The 26,542-nt window shown below is 46.4% G+C and overlaps 1 protein-coding gene across 7 annotated transcripts in view; it reads left to right on the top strand.

The window, feature by feature from the left end:
• Positions 1-26,542, top strand: part of LOC110492813 (myocardin) — a 176,551-nt gene that overhangs the window by 138,579 nt on the left and 11,430 nt on the right. For all 7 annotated transcript variants that reach the window (XM_036946087.1, XM_036946086.1, XM_036946085.1 and 4 more), the window contains one exon: positions 19,720-19,934. In XM_036946087.1, coding sequence (XP_036801982.1) covers positions 19,720-19,934 — 215 coding nt within the window. The remainder of the gene's footprint in view (positions 1-19,719; positions 19,935-26,542) is intronic.

Below are 26,542 nucleotides of genomic sequence, written 5' to 3'. Positions count from 1 at the left end.
TGTACTGTGTTACTAGAGAGAGAGAGAGAGAGGGACACCATGTACTGTGTTACTAGAGAGAGAGAGACACCATGTACTGTGTTACTAGAGAGAGAAAGAGGGACACCATGTACTGCGTTACTAGAGACAGAGAGAGAGGGACACCATGTACTGTGTTACTAGAGAGAGAGAGAGAGGGGGACACCATGTACTGTGTTACTAGAGAGAGAGAGAAAGAGGGACACCATGTACTGCGTTACTAGAGAGAGAAAGAGGGACACCATGTACTGTGTTACTAGAGAGAGAGAGGGACACCATGTACTGTGTTACTAGAGAGAGAGAGTGGGACACCATGTACTGCGTTACTAGAGAGAGAGAGAGAGGGACACCATGTACTGTGTTACTAGAGAGAGAGAGAGAGAGAGACACCATGTACTGTGTTACTAGAGAGAGAAAGAGGGACACCATGTACTGCGTTACTAGAGAGAGAAAGAGGGACACATGTACTGTGTTACTAGAGAGAGAGAGAGAGACACCATGTACTGCATTACTAGAGAGAGAGAGAGGGACACCATGTACTGCGTTACTAGAGAGAGAGAGAGAGTGAGTTTAATTGAACTTGCAACATCAGACAACGGCTCTGAAACACGTCACCCTACCTGTCCTCACTTTTTCGAGCCGCTCTTACCTCATGATAACACAACCTAGTCCTTAACACTGTGTAACCAGACACCCCTCGTCCCCATAACACTGTTAAAGGTGATCTATACCTCTAACCCCATAATATGATACAAGCGGATCTATGATCTATACCTCTAACCCATGATATGATACAAGCGGATCTATGATCTATACCTCTAACCCCATGATATGATACAAGCAGATCTATGATCTATACCTCTAACCCCATGATATGATACAAGCGGATCTATGATCTATACCTCTAACCTCATAATATAAACTGGAGTCATGAAATTGACATATTTCGTCTGCATTTAATGCTCCTATAAGTATATTACAAACTGGCTAACATCTGTTAGAGAAACAAGGGCATCTCCACTATAGAGGCCAGAGCTGTATTCTGTGTGAGTGCACTTGCCTGGGTATTTATAAACAATGGTGTGTGCCGGGGGAATGCAATCCAGAGGGATAGCTCTGTGTGTGTGTGTGTGTGTGTGTGTGTGTGTGTGTGTGTGTGTGTGTGTGTGTGTGTGTGTGTGTGGTGTGTGTGTGTGTGAGTGAGTGAAAGTTAATAGATGCCAAAACCCTTTTCATGTGTACCGCCGACCTCTCGCCTACTATCACCAGATAAACGTCCAATCGAAAAACATTTCTAAAAGAGTATCTGCCCTGTCAACCAATCACGTTTGCCCATGCTGCTTGCTTTATCTCCGGGAGACTCCCAGAAACTGATAGACCATGCCGGGACTCTGGTTTCTGTTCCTCCGCACACTTACCACTGGTTACACACACACTCACACACTATATTATCCTTCAGAGGACTGGAGAGTCAAAGCCAAACCTCTGACAGTGTGACAGAGAGACAATGAGCTCTGTTATTTGCCATTCTGTACGGTTATATTAAGGCTTCCCTTTGTTGTCCGTAATAGTTGCAAGCCATGCCACATCCAACGAATGTCGGAGCCAGTGTAGGAGGATTCAATCTTAGTCCTGTATTTACGCTTTGCCTGTTTGATGGTTTGTCTGTGGGCATAGCGGGATTTCTTATAAGTGTCCGGGTTAGAGTCCCACTAATTGAAAGCAGCAGCTCTACCCTTTAGCTCAGTGTGGATGTTGCCAGTAATCCATGGCTTCTGGTTGGGGTATGTACGTACAATCACTGTGGGGACAACGTCATCGATACACTTATTGATGAAGCTGGTGACTGATGTGGTATACACCTCAATGCCATTGGATGAGTCCCGGAACATATTCTAGTCTGTGGTAGCAAAACAGTCCTGTAGCTTAGCATCTGCGTCATCTGACCACTTCCATATTGAGCGAGACACTGGTATTTCCTGCTTTAGTTTTTGCTTGTAAGCAGGAATCAGGAGGATAGAATTGTGATCAGATTTGTCAAATTGAGGGGAAGGGAAAGCTTTCTACGCATATTTGTCTCTTGTTGCACATGTAACATACTGGTAGAAATGAGGTAAACGGATTTAAGTTTCCCTGCATTGAAGTTCCCGGCAATTAGGAGTGCCGCCTCTGGATGAGCATTTTCTTGTTTGCTTATGGCCCTATACAGCTCGTTGAGTGCGGTCTTAGTGGCAGCATCGGTTTGTGGTGGTAAATAGACAAAAACTCTCTTGGTAAATAGTGTGGTCTACAGCTTATCATGAGATAATCTACCTCTGGCGAGCAAAACCTTGAGACTTCCTTAATATTTAATTTCGATCACCAGCTGTTATTGACAAATAGACACAGACCACCATCCCTTATCTTACAGCTTTTCTGTCTTGCAGATGCATGGAAAAACCAACCAACTGTATATTATCGATGTCGTAGTTCAGCCACGACTTGGTGAAACATAAGATATTACATTTTTTATGTCCAATTGGTAGGATAGTCTTGAACAGAGCTCATCCAATTTAATTTCTATTGATTGCACGTTGGCCAATAGGACGGATGGTAGAGGCGGGTTACCCACTTGCCGATAAATTCTCTCAAGGCACTCAGACCTGCGTCCCCTGTATCTGCATCTGGAGTAAATCCTTCACGTCCAACTCGTTAAAGAAAATATCTTTGTCCAGTTCGAGGTGAGTAATCGCTGTTAAGATACAAATAATGTGAAAAAAACACACAAAATACTCAAAATAGCACAATTGGTTCGGAGCCCATAACATTGCGCCATTATTATTATATTGAATGCTTGTCAAATTGATAAATTGTCCTTAGTTTGTTCAAAAATAACTATATTGTTCCTGTGACAACACCAACCAGAGGGCGAACATACCTTCAAAGACTTTGGTTGCAAGCAGGACTAAGGGTAACACCGACATCATCTTTTAGGGAGCGGTAATGAGGTGACCAATAATGGTTGCAATTGATATTAGCTGTGCTGGTGAATTTAGTTCATATTAATGGTTTAACGAGACATCAGCTGGCGACAATCTAGTGCCATCGATGGTTGCAAAAGGCCCCTTGTTATTTGATTATATTACATTACATTCTGTAGACTACCCAGTCCATATCTCAAACTAGACACTCTAATGTACTTGTCCTCTTGCTCAGTTGTGCACCGGGGTCTCACACTCTCACACTCTTTCATGTCATTTCCAGCTACAATAGTAATTTACAACATTAACCATGTCTACACTGTAGACCAAAAAATGTGCTTTAAAAAAAAGGACATTTCTAAGTGAACACAAACTTTTGAATGGTAGTGTACATATGGGATCAGTAATGCAAGATAGGTAAACATCATTATTAAAGTGGCATTAATAAAGTGACTAGTGATCCGTTGTTTGAGTGGTCAGTGATTTCAAGCCTGTATGTAGGCAGCAGCCTTCCTGTGTTAGTGATGGCTGTTAAACAGTCTGATGGCCTTGAGATAGAAACTATTTTTCAGTCTCTCGGTCCCAACTTTGATGCACCTGTACTGACCTCGCCTTCTGGATGGTAGCGGGGTGAACAGGCAGTGGCTCGGGTGGTTGTTGGCCGTCCTGTGACATCGGGTGCTGTAGCTGTCCTGGAGGGCAGGTAGTTTTGCCCCTGGTGATGCATTGTGCAGACCACACCACCCTCTGAAGAGCCCTGCCGTTATGGGTGGTACAGTTGCCGTACCAGGCAGTGATACAGCCCGACAGGATGCTCTCAATTGTGCATCTGTAAAAGTTTGTGAAGGTTTTAGGTGACAAACCAAATTTCTTCAGCCTTTTGAGGTTGAAGAGACGCTGTTGCGCCTTCTTCATCACACTATCTGTGTGGGTAAACCATTTCAATTTGTCCGTGATGTGAACGCCGAGGAACTTAAAACTTTTCACCTTCTCCACCGCTGTCCCTTCGATGTGGATAGGGGGGGGGGGGCTCCCTCTGCTGTTTCCTGAAGTCCACAATTATCTCCTTTGTTTTGTTGACGTTGAGTGTGAGGTTGTTTTCCTGACACCACACTCCGAGTGCTCTCCGCTCCTCCCTATAGGCTGTCTCGTTGTTGTTGGTGATCAAGCCTTACTACTGTTGTGTCGTCTGCAAACTTCATGATTGAGTTGGAGGCGTGCATGGCCACGCAGTCATGGGTGAATGCATTCAACCGAAATATGTCTTCATCATTTAACCCAGCCCCTCTTTTGTGATTTTTTTTAGCTCTCCTAGCTTTGCCTTGGAGCAACTACAGAAACAACATATGATAAACAAATATGGTTTCTACTGACAATTGAGATGTACAAACTATGGCATAAGGGGATGATGACAAGCGGATAAGAGGAAATCCGTCATTTCGATTAAGACATTAATGAGCGATCTATGACATAATTCAGAACTTGGGGCCGCTCTTACAGTGTTCTCCCTGTACACCGAGTCAGAACCGTAGGATAAATGAAGGGACCATATAAACTGACAATGAAAGTTCTTACACTATTCAATGATGACATTTCTCTAAAACAGGTTATAGGCTACATGTGCACCACCAGGTCAGAACAGTAGGTGAAATTGAGAGGTGAAAATAGACCAAATTATTAGGGTGAGGCACATGGGCTACTAGCAGTTTACTACACACCATACACTTAGTATGTATTACTTTCACTACAGTCTACATGTCTCTCTGGCATATTACATCATTTAAGCAGCAGCATACAGTACATATTTGGACTCGCCTTCTTGTGCTCACTTGCACAGGAAGGTGGTGCGGCGGTGCTTCGTAGGCAAATTTTGCAATCAAACTTTGTCATCAAAGTCTGGCATTCTCTGGATTTATGGTACTTTCAAAAAACAAGGTCGAATCATGATGACGTCAGTGATCTTCAGGTCGTAGCTCTAGAAAGAGGCCCAAGTTGCTGACTTACAATTCCAAGTTGGACGACCGTTCAAAGCGTATTTTGCCAGTCGGAGATCGTTTTTTTTACTGAGTTCCCAGTTGTCTTGAATTCATTGTCAGATTTCCCAGTTCTGAGTTAAGTTGTTTTGAGCGGGGCAAAAATCATGCTGGATTGACAGCATGGCCAATGTTGAATGTTTATCATTTTAACCTTGGAAAAAATTCCCTTCATCCCAGAAGTGGGACCACACACCCACTCCACTGAATAGCAGGCTAGTGATTCCAAACCACTCATTGTTGAATTTGCAATTTCCAACTTGTTGTGTAATGTTTATGTCCAATGGCCGATGAGCACCGATACATTTGATCTGTAATTTGTCTTCATTATTTCTCTTCGTAGATTGTCAACTTGATTGATGATGACTCCTAGCTAAGATTTTAAAAGTATGATGTTGACAATCAAAGCTACTGTAGAAATAACGTGAGTTGACGTCATTTTATCTGTGACCAATGACCTTGAGCCTTCTTGGATGGGCACTTATAATGTAACTCTATGGGCAGCACTGAAGGGGCTTGAATTTTTTAGCTCTGCCCGTAGATTTTGCGGTGACGTAGTGTCCTCATGAGTGACAGAACACTGAGCCAATCATGGCGCAACTAGAACATTACCAACCCCTACGTTCCGTATTTTCCACTGGCTTCCCCACCAACACATAAGGCACTAGGCTGAAACACCTGCATTTTGGAGCTGCCTCACTCAAAAAAGCAAAAAAGGAGACCATTTTTGTATGGAGGCTTTATTAACTTTATTTTTTACATTGTTTGCAAACTGATTTGTGACACGTATTAATGCTTAAACAACATGCAAAACAGGCAACAACAAGAAAGTGGCCTGCCCTGAATGACGGGTTCGCCACTGCCCATAGAAAGAAGTCATGGGTGCACAAATGTTCTTCCCAATAGACAAACACAGGGTCATTCTGTTCAGAACAACCCAGACGCCATGTCATCTGGTAACTGTAATTCAAACATAGTGATTATAAATGTTGACACTGTATTTGATATGAGTTTATATGATTTTGAAATGTGAAGTGCACATTTGGACTCACAGGTGTTTTAGCTTGCTTGTATGACATCATATAATCCTCAACTTCTCATCTTTCAAAATCCATAGAATCCTCTTAATTTACAGCATTTCCCTCAGACTACAAAACAATTGCAAAAGTTGCCCAATTAGTGGGAGGGACTGGGGACGACTTCTTGTGGCGCGAGGTGCTCATGTTCAGAACGGCTGTCAGTCAAAACCCATACAGCGCCGTGAAGCGCAGAGCCAGAACTCTGACGTCATGTATAGCATGTTACTGTACAGCCACTGCGTTCCAATTGAGGCATTTATCAATGCCCAAATCTACCATTTTCAGGTAGGAGTGTAAAGGGTTGAAGATTTTACCAAATAAATGCTCTCACTATTTCTCTCGGTGGATTAATCAAGGTAGCTCAGGCTGCAGCACACCAGCAGGTAACCCATCCTAAAAGAAGCACGGATATTGAGCCAACCTAATCCAGGATTATTTGTATAGTGTGTGTGTGCACATAAGGCAGTCTTACCCATGTCGCAGTCCCCCTTTTAATTAGCTCGACAACAGAAAAACGTATCTAGTGGAGGAAGTCTAACTGCCTTCACACCAAAAAATAATGGTTAAATAGTAAAAAAAATGTGAAGGATGTATGAAGAACTTTGCTTCAGCTGAGGCTGAAGAGAGCCTGTCTGACAGATGACCTCAATGACAAACTGGCCCTGAGACCTGGCCCCATGGAGCTGGTGCACAAGAATATAATTCCACTTGACTGCTGCCTTCAGACAGGCAACCGCCACGACATGTATCACTGAGGAACACCTATCTGCCTGCATCTTGAGGTGTGTGACTCACATTAACCTGTGTGTGATTTTTCACAGATAAACATGACTTTGCTTTGAGTTTGTTTTTGAGTTTGAAAATGGTGTGTTTTAACTCTTCAGTGGAGTGAAGATGAGGCTATACAGCTGCAGTGAAATACTAAAAGTAGTCAACCTTTTACATTTAGTGTGAATCACAAGTAACCACAAGAATGCATTGAATAGCATGTAGTGTTGGTAGTATAGTTTGCAACAGTCATAGCTTCCCCATAGAAGTTATGTATGTGGTAACCGTAGCAACACTATTAAATCATACCATTTTGTATACTAGCTGGAGAGAGAAAAACTTCAGCAAACAATGAAGGGGTCCCTTAACCCAAAGTATGTGATTGGGACAATATGCAAAAGTTTCTCTTACATCCAAGTATGTTAGTCCTGCTCTCTTTCTGTATACGCTGGTTTTATGTTCTCTTCCTCTGTCTCTTCAGTAAACATATTGTGGTCAATAAAAGGCTGGAGCACCGAGGTTTACTCTACCTCCCTAGGAACAGGGACATGCTTTATAGAGACAAACAGCAGCTGTATTTGGGTCCAGGGGAGAAGGGCGAGTGTGTGTTTGTCTGTCTGTGTGTGTGGGTGTCCCTCCCCACATCTCTGTTTTGACTGTGTCTGATTTACATGGCTCCAGTGAGTCACCTACGAAGGTATCTGATTGAAGACGGCTGTTGTTCAGCTGTCCGGTAATGTGCCAATGACCTCTTCCATTTTGTTTATCATCTTTGAAAATATTAGATCTCTGACACTTCAAAACAGTTGAGGTCTGCTGATAGAGAGATTATAACATCAATACAACAACATACACAGCAATACTAATAGTTACTGAGTTAGAATACCTCATGATAAGCTGTAGATCATACTATTTACCAAGAGCATTTCAATCCATATTTTTCGTATTTACCACAAACCGATGCTGGCACTAAGACCGAACTCAATGAGCTGTTTAGGGCCATAAACAAACAAGAAGTCCTAGTGGCTGGTGATTTTAAAGCAGGAAAACTGAAATCCGTTTAACCTCATTTCTACCAGCATGTCACCTGTGCAACTAGAGGTGAACCACCTCTAGATCATCTTACTCCACACACAGAGATGCATAAAAAGCTCTCCCTCACCCTCCACTTGGCCAATTTGACCATACCTCTATCCTCCTGATTCCTTCCTTACAAGCAAAAACTCAAACAGGAAGTACCAGTGACACGCACAATGTGGAAGTGGTCAGATGAAACAGATGCTAAGCTACAGGAATGTTTTGCTAGCACAGACTGGAACATGTTTCGGGACTCATCCGATGGCATTGAGGAGTACACCACATCAGTCATCGGCTTCATTAATAAGTGCATCGACGACGTCATCCCCACAGTAATCGTCACTAAGCTAATGAACCTGGGACTGAAGAACTCCCTCTGCAACGGGATCCAGGACTTCCCAGGTGGTGATGGCAGGCAACAACACATCTGCCACGCTGACCCTCAACATGGGATCCTCTCCTGTACTCCCTGTTCACCCACGACTGCGTGGCCAAGCACAACTCCAACACCATCATTAAGTTTGCAGAAGACACAACGGTGGTAGCCATGATCACCGACGACGATGAGACGGTCTATAGGTGGGAGGTCAGAGACCTGGCAGTCTGGTACCAGGACAACAACCTCTACCTCAACTTCAGCAAGACAAAGGAGCTGATCGTGGACTACAGGAAACATGCACTCATTCACATCAATGGGGCTGTAGTGGAGTGGGTCGAGAGCTTCAAGTTCCTCGGTGTCCACATCACTAAGGATCTATCATGGTCCAAACACACCAATACAGTCATGAAGAGGGCACGCCAACACCTCCTCTCCCTCAGGAGGCTGAAGAGATTTGCCATGGGCCCTCATATCTTAAAAAAGTTATACACCTGCACCATTGAGAGCATCTTGTCTGGAACCAACAGCCATAAGTTGCAAAGGGTCTGAAACTTTCCAGGTAATTTTCCATGGAAAGTTAAGCCCTGGAATATGGGGAATTTTGCTTAAATTCATCAAAAAAAGATAGCTTATAACAGTGAACCTTTTTTTGTGGGATACACATAAGTCAATTCTAGGTATTGTGGCATATTTTGGTTAAACTATCCCCAATTCAATGGAATTGCAGTCCCTCTACTTCTATTCGAGGTGAAAATGATGAATCAGACCCCAGTAGTCTACAAGAGCACAGACACAAGGGACAACAGACACACCGGTCTCTACATTGCAGATGAGCTGAAAGGCAGTCATCAATGACCTTGGACCACAGAAGGTATTTGCACTGGTGACAGACAATGCTGCAAACATGAAGGCTGCTTGGTCTAAAGTGGAGGAGTCCTACCCTCACATCACACCCATTGGCTGTGCTGCTCATGCATTGAATCTGCTCCTCAAGGACATCATGGCACTGAAAACAATGGATACACTCTACAAGAGAGCCAAGGACATGGTTAGGTATGTGAAGGGTCATCAAGTTATAGCAGAAATCTACCTCATCAAGCAAAGTGAGAAGAATAAGAGCACCACATTGAAGCTTCCCAGCAACACCCGTTGGAGTGGTGTTTTTCATTATACTTTTTTTTATTTCACCTTTATTTAACCAGGTAGGCCAGTTGAGAACACCTTTATTTAACCAGGTAGGCCAGTTGAGAACTAGTTCTCATTTACAATTGTGACCTGGCCAAGATAAAGCAAAAGCAGTGCGAAACAAACAACACAGAGTTACACATGGGATAAACAAACAAACATACAGTCAATAACACAATAGAAAAGTCTATATAGAGGTGTGTACAAATGGCATAAGGAGTTAAGGCAATAAATAAGCCAGAGTAGAGAAGTAATTACAATTGAGCAAGTTAACACTGGAGTGATGTGCAGGTGATGATGTGCAAGTAGAAATAATGGAAATACTGGTGTGCAAAAGAGCAAAAAAGTAAATAAAACAATATGGGGATGAGGTAGGTAGTTGGATGGGCTATTTACAGATGGGCCGTGTACAGCTGCAGCGATCAGTAAGTGGTGTTGTCATCATGTTTGACAGTCTCCAGGAGGGGAAGGAGTCTCCAAGAAATGGCCATATCACAATATGGACAAGCCCCATCAAGAGGACCCTCCTGGATTATGTATTTTGGGAGAGAGTGGTAAGCATCCTGAAACCTATAGCAGTAGCCATTCCATGGATTGAGGGAGACAATGCCATCCTGTCTGATGTTCAGACTCTGCTTGCAGATGTAAGAGAAGAAATCCGTACTGTCCTGCCCACTTCACTGTTGCTCCAAGCAGAGGAAACTGCAGTTCTGAAATACATCAAAAAGCGTGAAGACTTCTGCCTGAAGCCCAAACACGCCGCAGCTTACATGTTGGAGCCCAAGTATGCTGGCAAGAGCATCCTGTCTGGTGCAGATATCAACAAGGCCTATGGTGTCATCACTACCGTGTCTCGCCACCTTGGCCTGGATGAGGGCAAGGTTCTTGGCAGTCTGGCGAAGTACACTTCCAAGCTAGGGCTTTGGGATGGAGATGCAATATGGCAGTCGTGCCAACATCAGCCACCTGCTGGAAGGGACTTTGTGGATCTGAGTCTCTTTCCCCTGTTGCCTCCATCATCCTCCAAATCCCACCAACATCAGTCGCCTCAGAGCGCAACTGGTCCTTGTTTGGGAACACACACACCACTGCACGCAACAGGCTGACAAATACAAGGGTTGAAAAATTGGTGGCCATCTGGGCAAATTTGATGCTTTTTGAGCCTGATAACGAGCCATCCTCAACAAGTTTGGAAAGTGACAGTGAAGATGAGGCCTCAGAGTCTGATGTTCATGAGGTGGACATTGAGGAGGTCCAGGGAGAAGACATGGAAGCCTGAGAGGGAGACAACCAAAGCTTTAGTTTCTAGACTATCATTTTACTATCATTGTATGTTGAAAACGTTTTTTAGGAGATGCGATGGATCATTGGGGATCATTCAATATTCCCTTTCTTTTGTTGTTCAGTGAAATCATCCCGTGTGAAGAGTCAACTCATTTAATTCAAGTTCAATTCGTAACTAAACAAAAAAAAATGTCTTGGATTTAATCATTTGCAATTATGTCTACTTATGATAAGGTTTATGTTTCTGTCTCCATATGATATGATAAATATATCCAATGCAAAAACAACTGCATTTAAATGGTATTAATATTCATTTTGCAAATATTCCCGTTAATTCCCATATATTCCCGTTAATTCCCACAGAAAGTTTCCACCTCTGAATGTTCCCAAAAATGTGCAACCCTAGCCATAAGACTGCTAAATAGTTAGTCCGTGTGGCTATTTGGTTAACTAGTTAACTCTCTGAATTGACCCTTTTTGCACTAACTTTTTTGACTCGATCACATACGCTACAGCTACTGTTTATTATCAGTCACTTTATTCCTAGTTATACGTACAGTATCTACCTCAATTACCTCCTACCCCTGCATATCGACTGTAACTGGTACCTCTTGTATATACAGTATCTACCTCAATTACCTCCTACCCCTGCATATCGACTGTAACTGGTACCTCTTGTATATACAGTATCTACCTCAATTACCTCCTACCCCTGCATATCGACTGTAACTGGTACCTCTTGTATATACAGTATCTACCTCAATTACCTCCTACCCCTGCATATCGACTGTAACTGGTACCTCTTGTATATACAGTATCTACCTCAATTACCTCCTACCCCTGCATATCGACTGTAACTGGTACCCCTTGTATATACAGTATTTACCTCAATTACCTCCTACCCCTGCATATCGACTGTAACTGGTACCTCTTGTATATACAGTATCTACCTCAATTACCTCCTACCCCTGCATATCGACTGTAACTGGTACCTCTTGTATATACAGTATCTACCTCAATTACCTCCTACCCCTGAATATCGACTGTAACTGGTACCTCTTGTATATACAGTATCTACCTCAATTACCTCCTACCCCTGAATATCGACTGTAACTGGTACCCCTTGTATATACAGTATCTACCTCAATTACCTCCTACCCCTGCATATCGACTGTAACTGGTACCCCTTGTATATACAGTATCTACCTCAATTACCTCCTACCCCTGCATATCGACTGTAACTGGTACCCCTTGTATATACAGTATCTACCTCAATTACCTCCTACCCCTGCATATCGACTGTAACTGGTACCTCTTGTATATACAGTATCTACCTCAATTACCTCCTACCCCTGCATATCGACTGTAACTGGTACCCCTTGTATATACAGTATCTACCTCAATTACCTCCTACCCCTGAATATCGACTGTAACTGGTACCCCTTATATATACAGTATCTACCTCAATTACCTCCTACCCCTGCATATCGACTGTAACTGGTACCCCTTGTATATACAGTATCTACCTCAATTACCTCCTACCCCTGCATATCGACTGTAACTGGTACCCCTTGTATATACAGTATCTACCTCAATTACCTCCTACCCCTGCATATCGACTGTAACTGGTACCCCTTGTATATACAGTATCTACCTCAATTACCTCCTACCCCTGCATATCGACTGTAACTGGTACCCCTTGTATTTACAGTATCTACCTCAATTACCTCCTACCCCTGCATATCGACTGTAACTGGTACCTCTTGTATATACAGTATCTACCTCAATTACCTCCTACCCCTGCATATCGACTGTAACTGGTACCTCTTGTATATACAGTATCTACCTCAATTACCTCCTACCCCTGCATATCGACTGTAACTGGTACCTCTTGTATATACAGTATCTACCTCAATTACCTCCTACCCCTGCATATCGACTGTAACTGGTACCCCTTGTATATACAGTATCTACCTCAATTACCTCCTACCCCTGCATATCGACTGTAACTGGTACCCCTTGTACAGTGCCTTGCGAAAGTATTCGGCCCCCTTGAACTTTGCGACCTTTTGCCACATTTCAGGCTTCAAACATAAAGATATAAAACTGTATTTTTTTGTGAAGAATCAACAACAAGTGGGACACAATCATGAAGTGGAACGACATTTATTGGATATTTCAAACTTTTTTAACAAATCAAAAACTGAAAAATTGGGCGTGCAAAATTATTCAGCCCCCTTAAGTTAATACTTTGTAGCGCCACCTTTTGCTGCGATTACAGCTGTAAGTCGCTTGGGGTATGTCTCTATCAGTTTTGCACATCGAGAGACTGATTTTTTTTCCCATTCCTCCTTGCAAAACAGCTCGAGCTCAGTGAGGTTGGATGGAGAGCATTTGTGAACAGCAGTTTTCAGTTCTTTCCACAGATTCTCGATTGGATTCAGGTCTGGACTTTGACTTGGCCATTCTAACACCTGGATATGTTTATTTTTGAACCATTCCATTGTAGATTTTGCTTCATGTTTTGGATCATTGTCTTGTTGGAAGACAAATCTCCGTCCCAGTCTCAGGTCTTTTGCAGACTCCATCAGGTTTTCTTCCAGAATGGTCCTGTATTTGGCTCCATCCATCTTCCCTGTCCCTGCTGAAGAAAAGCAGGCCCAAACCATGATGCTGCCACCACCATGTTTGACAGTGGGGATGGTGTGTTCAGGGTGATGAGCTGTGTTGCTTTTACGCCAAACATAACGTTTTGCATTGTTGCCAAAAAGTTCAATTTTGGTTTCATCTGACCAGAGCACCTTCTTCCACATGTTTGGTGTGTCTCCCAGGTGGCTTGTGGCAAACTTTAAACGACACTTTTTATGGATATCTTTAAGAAATGGCTTTCTTCTTGCCACTCTTCCATAAAGGCCAGATTTGTGCAATATACGACTGATTGTTGTCCTATGGACAGAGTCTCCCACCTCAGCTGTAGATCTCTGCAGTTCATCCAGAGTGATCATGGGCCTCTTGGCTGCATCTCTGATCAGTCTTCTCCTTGTATGAGCTGAAAGTTTAGAGGGACGGCCAGGTCTTGGTAGATTTGCAGTGGTCTGATACTCCTTCCATTTCAATATTATCGCTTGCACAGTGCTCCTTGGGATGTTTAAAGCTTGGGAAATATTTTTGTATCCAAATCCGGCTTTAAACTTCTTCACAACAGTATCTCGGACCTGCCTGGTGTGTTCCTTGTTCTTCATGATGCTCTCTGCGCTTTTAACGGACCTCTGAGACTATCACAGTGCAGGTGCATTGATACGTAGACTTGATTACACACAGGTGGATTGTATTTATCATCATTAGTCATTTAGGTCAACATTGGATCATTCAGAGATCCTCACTGAACTTCTGGAGAAAGTTTGCTGCACTGAAAGTAAAGGGGCTGAATAATTTTGCACGCCCAATTTTTTTGATTTGTTAAAAAAGTTTGAAATATCCAATAAATGTCGTACCACTTCATGATTGTGTCCCACTTGTTGTTGATTCTTCACAAAAAAATACAGTTTTATATCTTTATGTTTAAAGCCTGAAATGTGGCAAAAGGTCGCAAAGTTCAAGGGGGCTGAATACTTTCGCAAGGCACTGTATATCTCTCACTCCCTTTGGTTCCTTCCCTATATCTGTCACTCCCTTTGGTTCCTTCCCTATATATGTCACTCCCTTTGGTTCCTTCCCTATATATGTCACTCCCTTTGGTTCCTTCCCTATATATGTCACTCCCTTTGGTTCCTTTCCTATATCTGTCACTCCCTTTGGTTCCTTCCCTATATATGTCACTCCCTTTGGTTCCTTCCCTATATATGTCACTCTCTTTGGTTCCTTCCCTATATATGTCACTCCCTTTGGTTCCTTCCCTATATATGTCACTCTCTTTGGTTCCTTTCCTATATGTCACTCTCTTTGGTTCCTTCCATATATATGTCACTCTCTTTGGTTCCTTTCCTATATATGTCACTCCCTTTGGTTCCTTCCCCAGGCGTTATTGTTGCTGTATCTGTGCGTTGTTCGTGTTTTGTTTGTTTATTTATTAAATGTATTCACACCCTGAACTTGCTTCCCGACTCTCAGTTTACATCGTTACAGAACAACGCCTCACCATCAGGGAGTGTTTTTTGTTTTTGTGTTGGAGGTGACGCCGGGTCTTGGTTCTGCTGCCGGAGCAACAGAGGATGCCTCTGGCGGCTCTTCAGGCTTTCATGCCTCAGCTGGTATACCGGGGTGTCAAGACTCGGTTGGCGGGTCAAGCGTCTGTTGCCGAGAATGCCTCGGTAGGCTCGACAGGCTCCCATGCCACAGCTGGCTCACCAGGCTCCCATGCCACAGCTGGCTCACCAGGTTCCCATGCCACAGCTGGCTCACCAGGTTCCCATGCCACAGCTGGCTCACCAGGCTCCCATGCCACAGCTGGCTCACCAGGCTCCCATGCCACAGCTGGCTCACCAGGCTCCAATGCCACAGCTGGCTCACCAGGCTCCCATGCCACAGCGGGCTCACCAGGCTCCGGCGCATCTGGCTGCTTGTCAGGTTCCTGTGCTTCTACGGAGTTGAGCGGTCTGCTCCTGATCCCCGGGAACTTTTCTCTGGTCGGCGTCTTGCAGCTGGAGCCACGCGTCGGAGAGGGGGTGCTGTTTCGTCTGCTCCTTCTTCGGTGCTCTAGGTCGCCAGGCTCCCGTGCCCCAGCCTGCTCAACAGGTTCCCGCGTTTCGGCAGAGGTGGCCGGTCCACTCCTGATCCACGGGATCATCCCTGTTGTCAGCGCGTCACGCCCTCTCTGGCCTCTAGGTCACCAGACTGCTGATTATTATGTACACCTGTCACCATGGTCACATGCACCAGCGCTTAATGACACTCACCTGGAGACTCATCACCTCCTTGATTACCTGCCCTATTTATGTCACTCCCTTTGGTTCCTTCCCCAGGCGTTATTGTTTCATGTCGGTGTGCTGTTCGTGTTTCTTGTTTTGTTCGTATATTTATTAAATGTGTTCACTCCCTGAACTTGCATCCCGACTATCAGCGTACATCATTACACAAATAACATTTTATTTTATTTGATAATAGCCCAGTAGTAACTTGTTCTGTTCCTGACAGGGACTAAAGTAGGCAACTCTACTTCTTGAATAGAGAGAGAGAACTGAGACAGAAAAACCACAGGGCATTCTATGTTATTACAATTTTGCTAAAACTAATTGAATGTGTCATTGAACTAATTGTGCTTGGGAGTGAGGTGTAGGGTTTCACCCAATGGGACAAACACCCCATGACAGAGTTCTGTAAGATTGCATGGAGGGCAGAATTTGGCCAATAATAACAACAACAAAAAACGGAGCAATTCAGTTTTGGAAACATCTCAAATATAGTGACCCCCTCGCATATCATTACCAAGCCCAGCAATGCCAAGAGCTGAGAAAAGAAAAGAGTCCCCTCATCCAGCTGGACCTGGGGCTGAGTTCACAAACCTGTTCTACTAACACACTGAAGCCTCAGTCCCCTCATCCAGCTGGTCCTGGGGCTGAGTTCACAAACCTGTTCTACTAACACACTGAAGCCTCAGTCCCCTCATCCAGCTGGTCCTGGGGCTGAGTTCACAAACCTGTTCTACTAACACACTGAAGCCTCAGTCCCCTCATCCAGCTGGTCCTGGGGCTGAGTTCACAAACCTGTTCTACTAACATACTGAAGCCTCAGTCCCCTCATCCAGCTGGTCCTGGGGCTGAGTTCACAAACCTGTTCTACTAACACACTGAAGCCTCAGTCCCCTCATCCAGCTGGTCCTGGGGCTGAGTTCCCAAACCTGTTCTACTAACACACTGAAGCCTCAGTCCCCTCATCCAGCTGGTCCTGGGGATGAGTTCACTAACCTGTTCTACTAACACACTGAAGCCTCAGTCCCCTCATCCAGCTGGTCCTGGGGCTGAGTTCACTAACCTGTTCTACTAACACACTGAAGCCTCAGTCCCCTCATCCAGCTGGTCCTGGGGCTGAGTTCACAAACCTGTTCTACTAACACACTGAAGCCTCAGTCCCCTCATCCAGCTGGTCCTGGGGCTGAGTTCACAAACCTGTTCTACTAACACACTGAAGCCTCAGTCCCCTCATCCAGCTGGTCCTGGAGTTCACTAACCTGTTCTACTAACACACTGAAGCCTCAGTCCCCTCATCCAGCTGGTCCTGGGGCTGAGTTCACTAACCTGTTCTACTAACACACTGAAGCCTCAGTCCCCTCATCCAGCTGGTCCTGGGGCTGAGTTCACAAACCTGTTCTACTAACACACTGAAGCCTCAGTCCCCTCATCCAGCTGGTCCTGGGGCTGAGTTCACAAACCTGTTCTACTAACACACTGAAGCCTCAGTCCCCTCATCCAGCTGGTCCTGGGGCTGAGTTCACAAACCTGTTCTACTAACACACTGAAGCCTCAGTCCCCTCATCCAGCTGGTCCTGGGGCTGACTTCACAAACCTGTTCTACTAACACACTGAAGCCTCAGTCCCCTCATCCAGCTGGTCCTGGGGCTGAGTTCACAAACCTGTTCTACTAACACACTGAAGCCTCAGTCCCCTCATCCAGCTGGTCCTGGAGTTCACTAACCTGTTCTACTAACACACTGAAGCCTCAGTCCCCTCATCCAGCTGGTCCTGGGGCTGAGTTCACAAACCTGTTCTACTAACACACTGAAGCCTCAGTCCCCTCATCCAGCTGGTCCTGGGGCTGAGTTCACAAACCTGTTCTACTAACACACTGAAGCCTCAGTCCCCTCATCCAGCTGGTCCTGGGGCTGAGTTCACAAACCTGTTCTACTAACACACTGAAGCCTCAGTCCCCTCATCCAGCTGGTCCTGGAGTTCACTAACCTGTTCTACTAACACACTGAAGCCTCAGGACCAGAACATCCAATCAATCAGAATAAACAAAGTTACAACACAATCAAAACAAAACCACATGACCTATTGAGAAACACAATCACAAAGCAAAATGCAGTGCTATCTGGCCCTAAGTCGACAGTACACCGTGGAAAACTATTTAACTTATTGACTATTTGAGAGAGATCCAACCAACAGGATATAACACAGGATATAACACAGGATATAACACAGGATATAACACAGGATATAACAGGTGAGTGCACAAGGCCATGTGTGAAGACACAGAGGAGGACACAGAGCGGAGCTGATGGTGTGATTGAAACCAGGGTTGACTCTTGGCAGGTCACATGTTCTCATACTAAAGGAAACACACACATTACCACCCTCCTCCCCTCTCCTGGCTCTGTCCCAGTGCTAACCTCAGGCTCTGCACCTCCAGATAGCACAGTCTCTCTCAGATAAACCAATAAAGGCTCTCTGTTCACTATCACTTCAGCCAATCAAGGCTGTGTTCACTGTGAAGTAGCCATGTCAGTCTCTGCCCACTGCAGAGTAGCACCTTGGGGCTACGTGTTGGACTAGGTGACAGTGAAGAAGAGCAGTGTGTGAATACTGATGATAAACCATAGAGGAGATAGGGACTGTGTTGTACAGAGCAGTGTGTGAATACTGATGATAAACCATAGAGCAGATAGGGACTGTGTTGTACAGAGCAGTGTGTGAATACTGATGATAAACCATAGAGGAGATAGGGACTGTGTTGTACAGAGCAGTGTGTGAATACTGATGATAAACAATAGAGCAGATAGGGACTGTGTTGTACAGAGCAGTGTGTGAATACTGATGATAAACCATAGAGGAGATAGGGACTGTGTTGTACAGAGCAGTGTGTGAATACTGATGATAAACCATAGAGCAGATAGGGACTGTGTTGTACAGAGCAGTGTGTGAATACTGATGATAAACCATAGAGCAGATAGGGACTGTGTTGTACAGAGCAGTGTGTGAATACTGATGATAAACCATAGAGCAGATAGGGACTGTGTTGTACAGAGCAGTGTGTGAATACTGATGATAAACAATAGAGCAGATAGGGACTGTGTTGTACAGAGCAGTGTGTGAATACTGATGATAAACAATAGAGCAGATAGGGACTGTGTTGTACAGAGCAGTGTGTGAATACTGATGATAAACCATAGAGCAGATAGGGACTGTGTTGTACAGAGCAGTGTGTGAATACTGATGATAAACCATAGAGCAGATAGGGACTGTGTTGTACAGAGCAGTGTGTGAATACTGATGATAAACCATAGAGCAGATAGGGACTGTGTTGTACAGAGCAGTGTGTGAATACTGATGATAAACCATAGAGCAGATAGGGACTGTGTTGTACAGAGCAGTGTGTGAATACTGATGATAAACCATAGAGCAGATAGGGACTGTGTTGTACAGAGCAGTGTGTGAATACTGATGATAAACCATAGAGCAGATAGGGACTGTGTTGTACAGAGCAGTGTGTGAATACTGATGATAAACCATAGAGCAGATAGGGACTGTGTTGTACAGAGCAGTGTGTGAATACTGATGATAAACAATAGAGCAGATAGGGACTGTGTTGTACAGAGCAGTGTGTGAATACTGATGATAAACCATAGAGCAGATAGGGACTGTGTTGTACAGAGCAGTGTTGTGGCACACAGGCAGTACACAGACAGGAACATATTGTACATTCACACAGAGCCCATATCTTCCACTAACACACAACCCTACAATTTGGGTTTTGTTTAAACCTCTGTAAATATTTAAAGATATGAACATACTTGTTCATGTTTTAACATCCTTGAATTCTAAGCCCTCTTTGCCGTTATCTCATCGTGTGTCAGTTTTCAGTCGACTGTTTCCCTGTGTGTGATTTAACTGTGTGTTTATCTCTGTAGTGAACCACATCAACTTCTCATCACCCCCTCTCCTCCCTCCCTCTCTGTCTCTCCCTCTCCCTTCTTTCTCTCTCTCCTCTCGCCCTCTCTCCAGTAAAACATGGGACACTTCCTAAGCAGGAGGACTCGTATGCATTCGAGGAGGACAGCAGCAGTGACAGTCTCTCTCCAGAGCAAATCAACAGTAGCAGTCTGTCTCCAGAGCAACCCCACAGTGACGAGTCCCAGGGGTCCGCATGCCCCTCTTTTGAAGCCATGGGCAGCACCCCCTCCTCCTCCTCATCACCAGCCCTCACTAGACCTAGACAGGTAATCCTCCTCATCACCAGCCCTCACTAGACCTAGACAGGTAATCCTCCTCATCACCAGCCCTCACTAGACCTAGACAGGTAATCCTCCTCATCACCAGCCCTCACTAGACCTAGACAGGTAATCCTCCTCATCACTAGCCCTCACTAGACCTAGACAGGTAATCCTCCTCATCACCAGCCCTCACTAGACCTAGGCAGGTAATCCTCCTCATCACCAGCCCTCACTAGACCTAGGCAGGTAATCCTCCTCATCACCAGCCCTCACTAGACCTAGACAGGTAATCCTCCTCATCACCAGCCCTCACTAGACCTAGACAGGTAATCCTCCTCATCACCAGCCCTCACTAGACCTAGACAGGTAATCCTCCTCATCACCAGCCCTCACTAGACCTAGACAGGTAATCCTCCTCATCACCAGCCCTCACTAGACCTAGACAGGTAATCCTCCTCATCACCAGCCCTCACTAGACCTAGACAGGTAATCCTCCTCATCACCAGCCCTCACTAGACCTAGACAGGTAATCCTCCTCATCACCAGCCCTCACTAGACCTAGACAGGTAATCCTCCTCATCACCAGCCCTCACTAGACCTAGACAGGTAATCCTCCTCATCACCAGCCCTCACTAGACCTAGACAGGTAATCCTCCTCATCACCAGCCCTCACTAGACCTAGACAGGTAATCCTCCTCATCACCAGCCCTCACTAGACCTAGACAGGTAATCCTCCTCATCACCAGCCCTCACTAGACCTAGACAGGTGATCCTCCTCATCACCAGCCCTCACTAGACCTAGACAGGTAATCCTCCTCATCACCAGCCCTCACTAGACCTAGGCAGGTAATCCTCCTCATCACCAGCCCTCACTAGACCTAGACAGGTAATCCTCCTCATCACCAGCCCTCACTAGACCTAGACAGGTAATCCTCCTCATCACCAGCCCTCACTAGACCTAGGCAGGTAATCCTCCTCATCACCAGCCCTCACTAGACCTAGACAGGTAATCCTCCTCATCACCAGCCCTCACTAGACCTAGACAGGTAATCCTCCTCATCACCAGCCCTCACTAGACCTAGGCAGGTAATCCTCCTCATCACCAGCCCTCACTAGACCTAGACAGGTCATTCGTATTTATTTCGTTTTTTCCATTTGTTTTTTTTTATTTTTATATATATATTGTATTATTGACTGTACGTTTGTTTATCCCATGTGTAACTCTGTGTTGTTTTTGTCGCACTGCTTTGCTTTATCTTGGCCAGGTCACAGTTGTAAATGAGAACTTGTTCTCATCTGGCCTACCTGGTTAAATAAAGGTGAAATAAAAATTCCTGCCAAGACAGCAGCTACTCTTCCTGGGGTCCAGCACAATTAAGACAGTTATACAATTTAAAAACATTACAACACATTCACAACAGATTTCACAATACACTGTGTGCCCTCAGGCCCCTACTCCACTTCCACATATCTACACAAAATCCATGTGTACATATGTATGTTATCATGTGTGTATGCATGTGTGCATGTTTGTGTTGCTTCACAGTCCCAGCTGTTCCATAAGGTGTATTTTTATCTGTTTTTTAAATCAGATTTTACTGCTTGCATCAGTTACTTGATGTGGAATAGAGTTCCGTGTAGTCAATACTCCTCCTCACCAGCCCTAGACAGGTAATCCTCCTCCTCCTCACCAGCCCTAGACAGGTAATACTCCTCCTCACCAGCCCTAGACAGGTAATACTCCTCCTCACCAGCCCTAGACAGGTAATCCTCCTCCTCCTCACCAGCCCTAGACAGGTAATCCTCCTCACCAGCCCTAGACAGGTAATCCTCCTCACCAGCCCTAGACAGGTAATCCTCCTCCTCCTCACCAGCCCTAGACAGGTAATCCTCCTCCTCCTCACCAGCCCTAGACACGTAATACTCCTCCTCACCAGCCCTCGACAGGTAATCCTCCTCCTCCTCACCAGCCCTAGACAGGTAATCCTCCTCCTCCTCACCAGCCCTAGACAGGTAATACTCCTCCTCACCAGCCCTAGACAGGTAATCCTCCCCACCAGCCCTAGACAGGTAATCCTCCTCCTCCTCACCAGCCCTAGACAGGTAATCCTCCTCCTCCTCACCAGCCCTAGACAGGTAATACTCCTCCTCACCAGCCCTAGACAGGTAATCCTCCTCACCAGCCCTAGACAGGTAATCCTCCTCCTCCTCACCAGCCCTAGACAGGTAATACTCCTCATCACCAGCCCTAGACAGGTAATACTCCTCCTCACCAGCCCTAGACAGGTAATACTCCTCCTCCTCACCAGCCCTAGACAGGTAATCCTCCTCCTCACCAGCCCTAGACAGGTAATCCTCCTCCTCCTCACCAGCCCTAGACAGGTAATCCTCCGCCTCCTCACCAGCCCTAGACAGGTAATCCTCCGCCTCCTCACCAGCCCTAGACAGGTAATACTCCTCCTCACCAGCCCTAGACAGGTAATCCTCCTCCTCCTCACCAGCCCTAGACAGGTAATACTCCTCCTCACCAGCCCTCACTAGACCTAGACAGGTAATCCTCCTCATCACTAGCCCTCACTAGACCTAGACAGGTAATCCTCCTCATCACCAGCCCTCACTAGACCTAGGCAGGTAATCCTCCTCATCACCAGCCCTCACTAGACCTAGGCAGGTAATCCTCCTCATCACCAGCCCTCACTAGACCTAGACAGGTAATCCTCCTCATCACCAGCCCTCACTAGACCTAGACAGGTAATCCTCCTCATCACCAGCCCTCACTAGACCTAGACAGGTAATCCTCCTCATCACCAGCCCTCACTAGACCTAGACAGGTAATCCTCCTCATCACCAGCCCTCACTAGACCTAGACAGGTAATCCTCCTCATCACCAGCCCTCACTAGACCTAGACAGGTAATCCTCCTCATCACCAGCCCTCACTAGACCTAGACAGGTAATCCTCCTCATCACCAGCCCTCACTAGACCTAGACAGGTAATCCTCCTCATCACCAGCCCTCACTAGACCTAGACAGGTAATCCTCCTCATCACCAGCCCTCACTAGACCTAGACAGGTAATCCTCCTCATCACCAGCCCTCACTAGACCTAGACAGGTAATCCTCCTCATCACCAGCCCTCACTAGACCTAGACAGGTGATCCTCCTCATCACCAGCCCTCACTAGACCTAGACAGGTAATCCTCCTCATCACCAGCCCTCACTAGACCTAGGCAGGTAATCCTCCTCATCACCAGCCCTCACTAGACCTAGACAGGTAATCCTCCTCATCACCAGCCCTCACTAGACCTAGACAGGTAATCCTCCTCATCACCAGCCCTCACTAGACCTAGGCAGGTAATCCTCCTCATCACCAGCCCTCACTAGACCTAGACAGGTCATTCGTATTTATTTCGTTTTTTCCATTTGTTTTTTTTTATTTTTATATATATATTGTATTATTGACTGTACGTTTGTTTATCCCATGTGTAACTCTGTGTTGTTTTTGTCGCACTGCTTTGCTTTATCTTGGCCAGGTCACAGTTGTAAATGAGAACTTGTTCTCATCTGGCCTACCTGGTTAAATAAAGGTGAAATAAAAATTCCTGCCAAGACAGCAGCTACTCTTCCTGGGGTCCAGCACAATTAAGACAGTTATACAATTTAAAAACATTACAACACATTCACAACAGATTTCACAATACACTGTGTGCCCTCAGGCCCCTACTCCACTTCCACATATCTACACAAAATCCATGTGTACATATGTATGTTATCATGTGTGTATGCATGTGTGCATGTTTGTGTTGCTTCACAGTCCCAGCTGTTCCATAAGGTGTATTTTTATCTGTTTTTTAAATCAGATTTTACTGCTTGCATCAGTTACTTGATGTGGAATAGAGTTCCGTGTAGTCAATACTCCTCCTCACCAGCCCTAGACAGGTAATCCTCCTCCTCCTCACCAGCCCTAGACAGGTAATACTCCTCCTCACCAGCCCTAGACAGGTAATACTCCTCCTCACCAGCCCTAGACAGGTAATCCTCCTCCTCCTCACCAGCCCTAGACAGGTAATCCTCCTCACCAGCCCTAGACAGGTAATCCTCCTCACCAGCCCTAGACAGGTAATCCTCCTCCTCCTCACCAGCCCTAGACAGGTAATCCTCCTCCTCCTCACCAGCCCTAGACACGTAATACTCCTCCTCACCAGCCCTCGACAGGTAATCCTCCTCCTCCTCACCAGCCCTAGACAGGTAATCCTCCTCCTCCTCACCAGCCCTAGACAGGTAATACTCCTCCTCACCAGCCCTAGACAGGTAATCCTCCCCACCAGCCCTAGACAGGTAATCCTCCTCCTCCTCACCAGCCCTAGACAGGTAATCCTCCTCCTCCTCACCAGCCCTAGACAGGTAATACTCCTCCTCACCAGCCCTAGACAGGTAATCCTCCTCACCAGCCCTAGACAGGTAATCCTCCTCCTCCTCACCAGCCCTAGACAGGTAATACTCCTCATCACCAGCCCTAGACAGGTAATACTCCTCCTCACCAGCCCTAGACAGGTAATACTCCTCCTCCTCACCAGCCCTAGACAGGTAATCCTCCTCCTCACCAGCCCTAGACAGGTAATCCTCCTCCTCCTCACCAGCCCTAGACAGGTAATCCTCCGCCTCCTCACCAGCCCTAGACAGGTAATCCTCCGCCTCCTCACCAGCCCTAGACAGGTAATACTCCTCCTCACCAGCCCTAGACAGGTAATCCTCCTCCTCCTCACCAGCCCTAGACAGGTAATACTCCTCCTCACCAGCCCTAGACAGGTAATACTCCTCCTCCTCACCAGCCCTAGACAGGTAATACTCCTCCTCACCAGCCCTAGACAGGTAATCCTCCGCCTCCTCACCAGCCCTAGACAGGTAATCCTCCTCCTCACCAGCACTAGACAGGTAATCCTCCTCACCAGCCCTAGACAGGTAATACTCCTCCTCACCAGCCCTAGACAGGTAATCCTCCTCCTCACCAGCCCTAGACAGGTAATCCTCCTCACCAGCCCTAGACAGGTCATACTCCTCCTCACCAGCCGTAGACAGGTAATACTCCTCCTCCTCCTCACCAGCCCTAGACAGGTAATACTCCTCCTCACCAGCCCTAGACAGGTAATACTCCTCCTCACCAGCCCTAGACAGGTAATCCTCCTCCTCCTCACCAGCCCTAGACAGGTAATACTCCTCCTCACCAGCCCTAGACAGGTAATACTCCTCCTCCTCCTCACCAGCCCTAGACAGGTAATCCTCCTCACCAGCCCTAGACAGGTAATACTCCTCCTCCTCCTCACCAGCCCTATACAGGTAATTCTCCTCCTCACCAGCCCTAGACAGGTAATCCTCCTCCTCCTCCTCACCAGCCCTAGACAGGTAATCCTCCTCCTCCTCACCAGCCCTAGACAGGTAATCCTCCTCCTCCTCACCAGCCCTAGACAGGTAATCCTCCTCCTCCTCCTCACCAGCCCTAGACAGGTAATCCTCCTCCTCCTCCTCACCAGCCCTAGACAGGTAATCCTCCTCCTCCTCCTCACCAGCCCTAGACAGGTAATCCTCCTCCTCCTCCTCACCAGCCCTAGACAGGGAATCCTCCTCCTCCTCACCAGCCCTAGACAGGTAATCCTCCTCCTTCTCACCAGCCCTAGACAGGTAATCCTCCTCCTCCTCCTCACCAGCCCTAGACAGGTAATCCTCCTCCTCACCAGCCCTAGACAGGTAATCCTCCTCCTCCTCGCCAGCCCTAGACAGGTCATACTCCTCCTCACCAGCCGTAGACAGGTAATACTCCTCCTCCTCCTCACCAGCCCTAGACAGGTAATCCTCCTCCTCACCAGCCCTAGACAGGTAATACTCCTCCTCACCAGCCCTAGACAGGTAATCCTCCTCCTCCTCACCAGCCCTAGACAGGTAATACTCCTCCTCACCAGCCCTAGACAGGTAATACTCCTCCTCCTCCTCACCAGCCCTAGACAGGTAATCCTCCTCACCAGCCCTAGACAGGTAATACTCCTCCTCCTCCTCACCAGCCCTATACAGGTAATTCTCCTCCTCACCAGCCCTAGACAGGTAATCCTCCTCCTCCTCCTCACCAGCCCTAGACAGGTAATCCTCCTCCTCCTCACCAGCCCTAGACAGGTAATCCTCCTCCTCCTCCTCCTCACCAGCCCTAGACAGGTAATCCTCCTCCTCCTCCTCACCAGCCCTAGACAGGTAATCCTCCTCCTCCTCCTCACCAGCCCTAGACAGGTAATCCTCCTCCTCCTCCTCACCAGCCCTAGACAGGTAATCCTCCTCCTCCTCCTCACCAGCCCTAGACAGGTAATCCTCCTCCTCCTCACCAGCCCTAGACAGGTAATCCTCCTCCTTCTCACCAGCCCTAGACAGGTAATCCTCCTCCTCCTCACCAGCCCTAGACAGGTAATCCTCCTCCTCCTCCTCACCAGCCCTAGACAGGTAATCCTCCTCCTCCTCCTCCTCACCAGCCCTAGACAGGTAATCCTCCTCCTCACCAGCCCTAGACAGGTAATCCTCCTCCTCACCAGCCCTAGACAGGTAATCCTCCTCCTCACCAGCCCTAGACAGGTAAT

This window comes from Oncorhynchus mykiss, chromosome 16 (assembly GCF_013265735.2).
Source record: "Oncorhynchus mykiss isolate Arlee chromosome 16, USDA_OmykA_1.1, whole genome shotgun sequence".
Classification (NCBI taxonomy): domain Eukaryota; kingdom Metazoa; phylum Chordata; class Actinopteri; order Salmoniformes; family Salmonidae; genus Oncorhynchus; species Oncorhynchus mykiss.
Note: the sequence above shows the minus strand (reverse complement) of the source record. Positions and strands in the feature narration are given on the sequence as shown.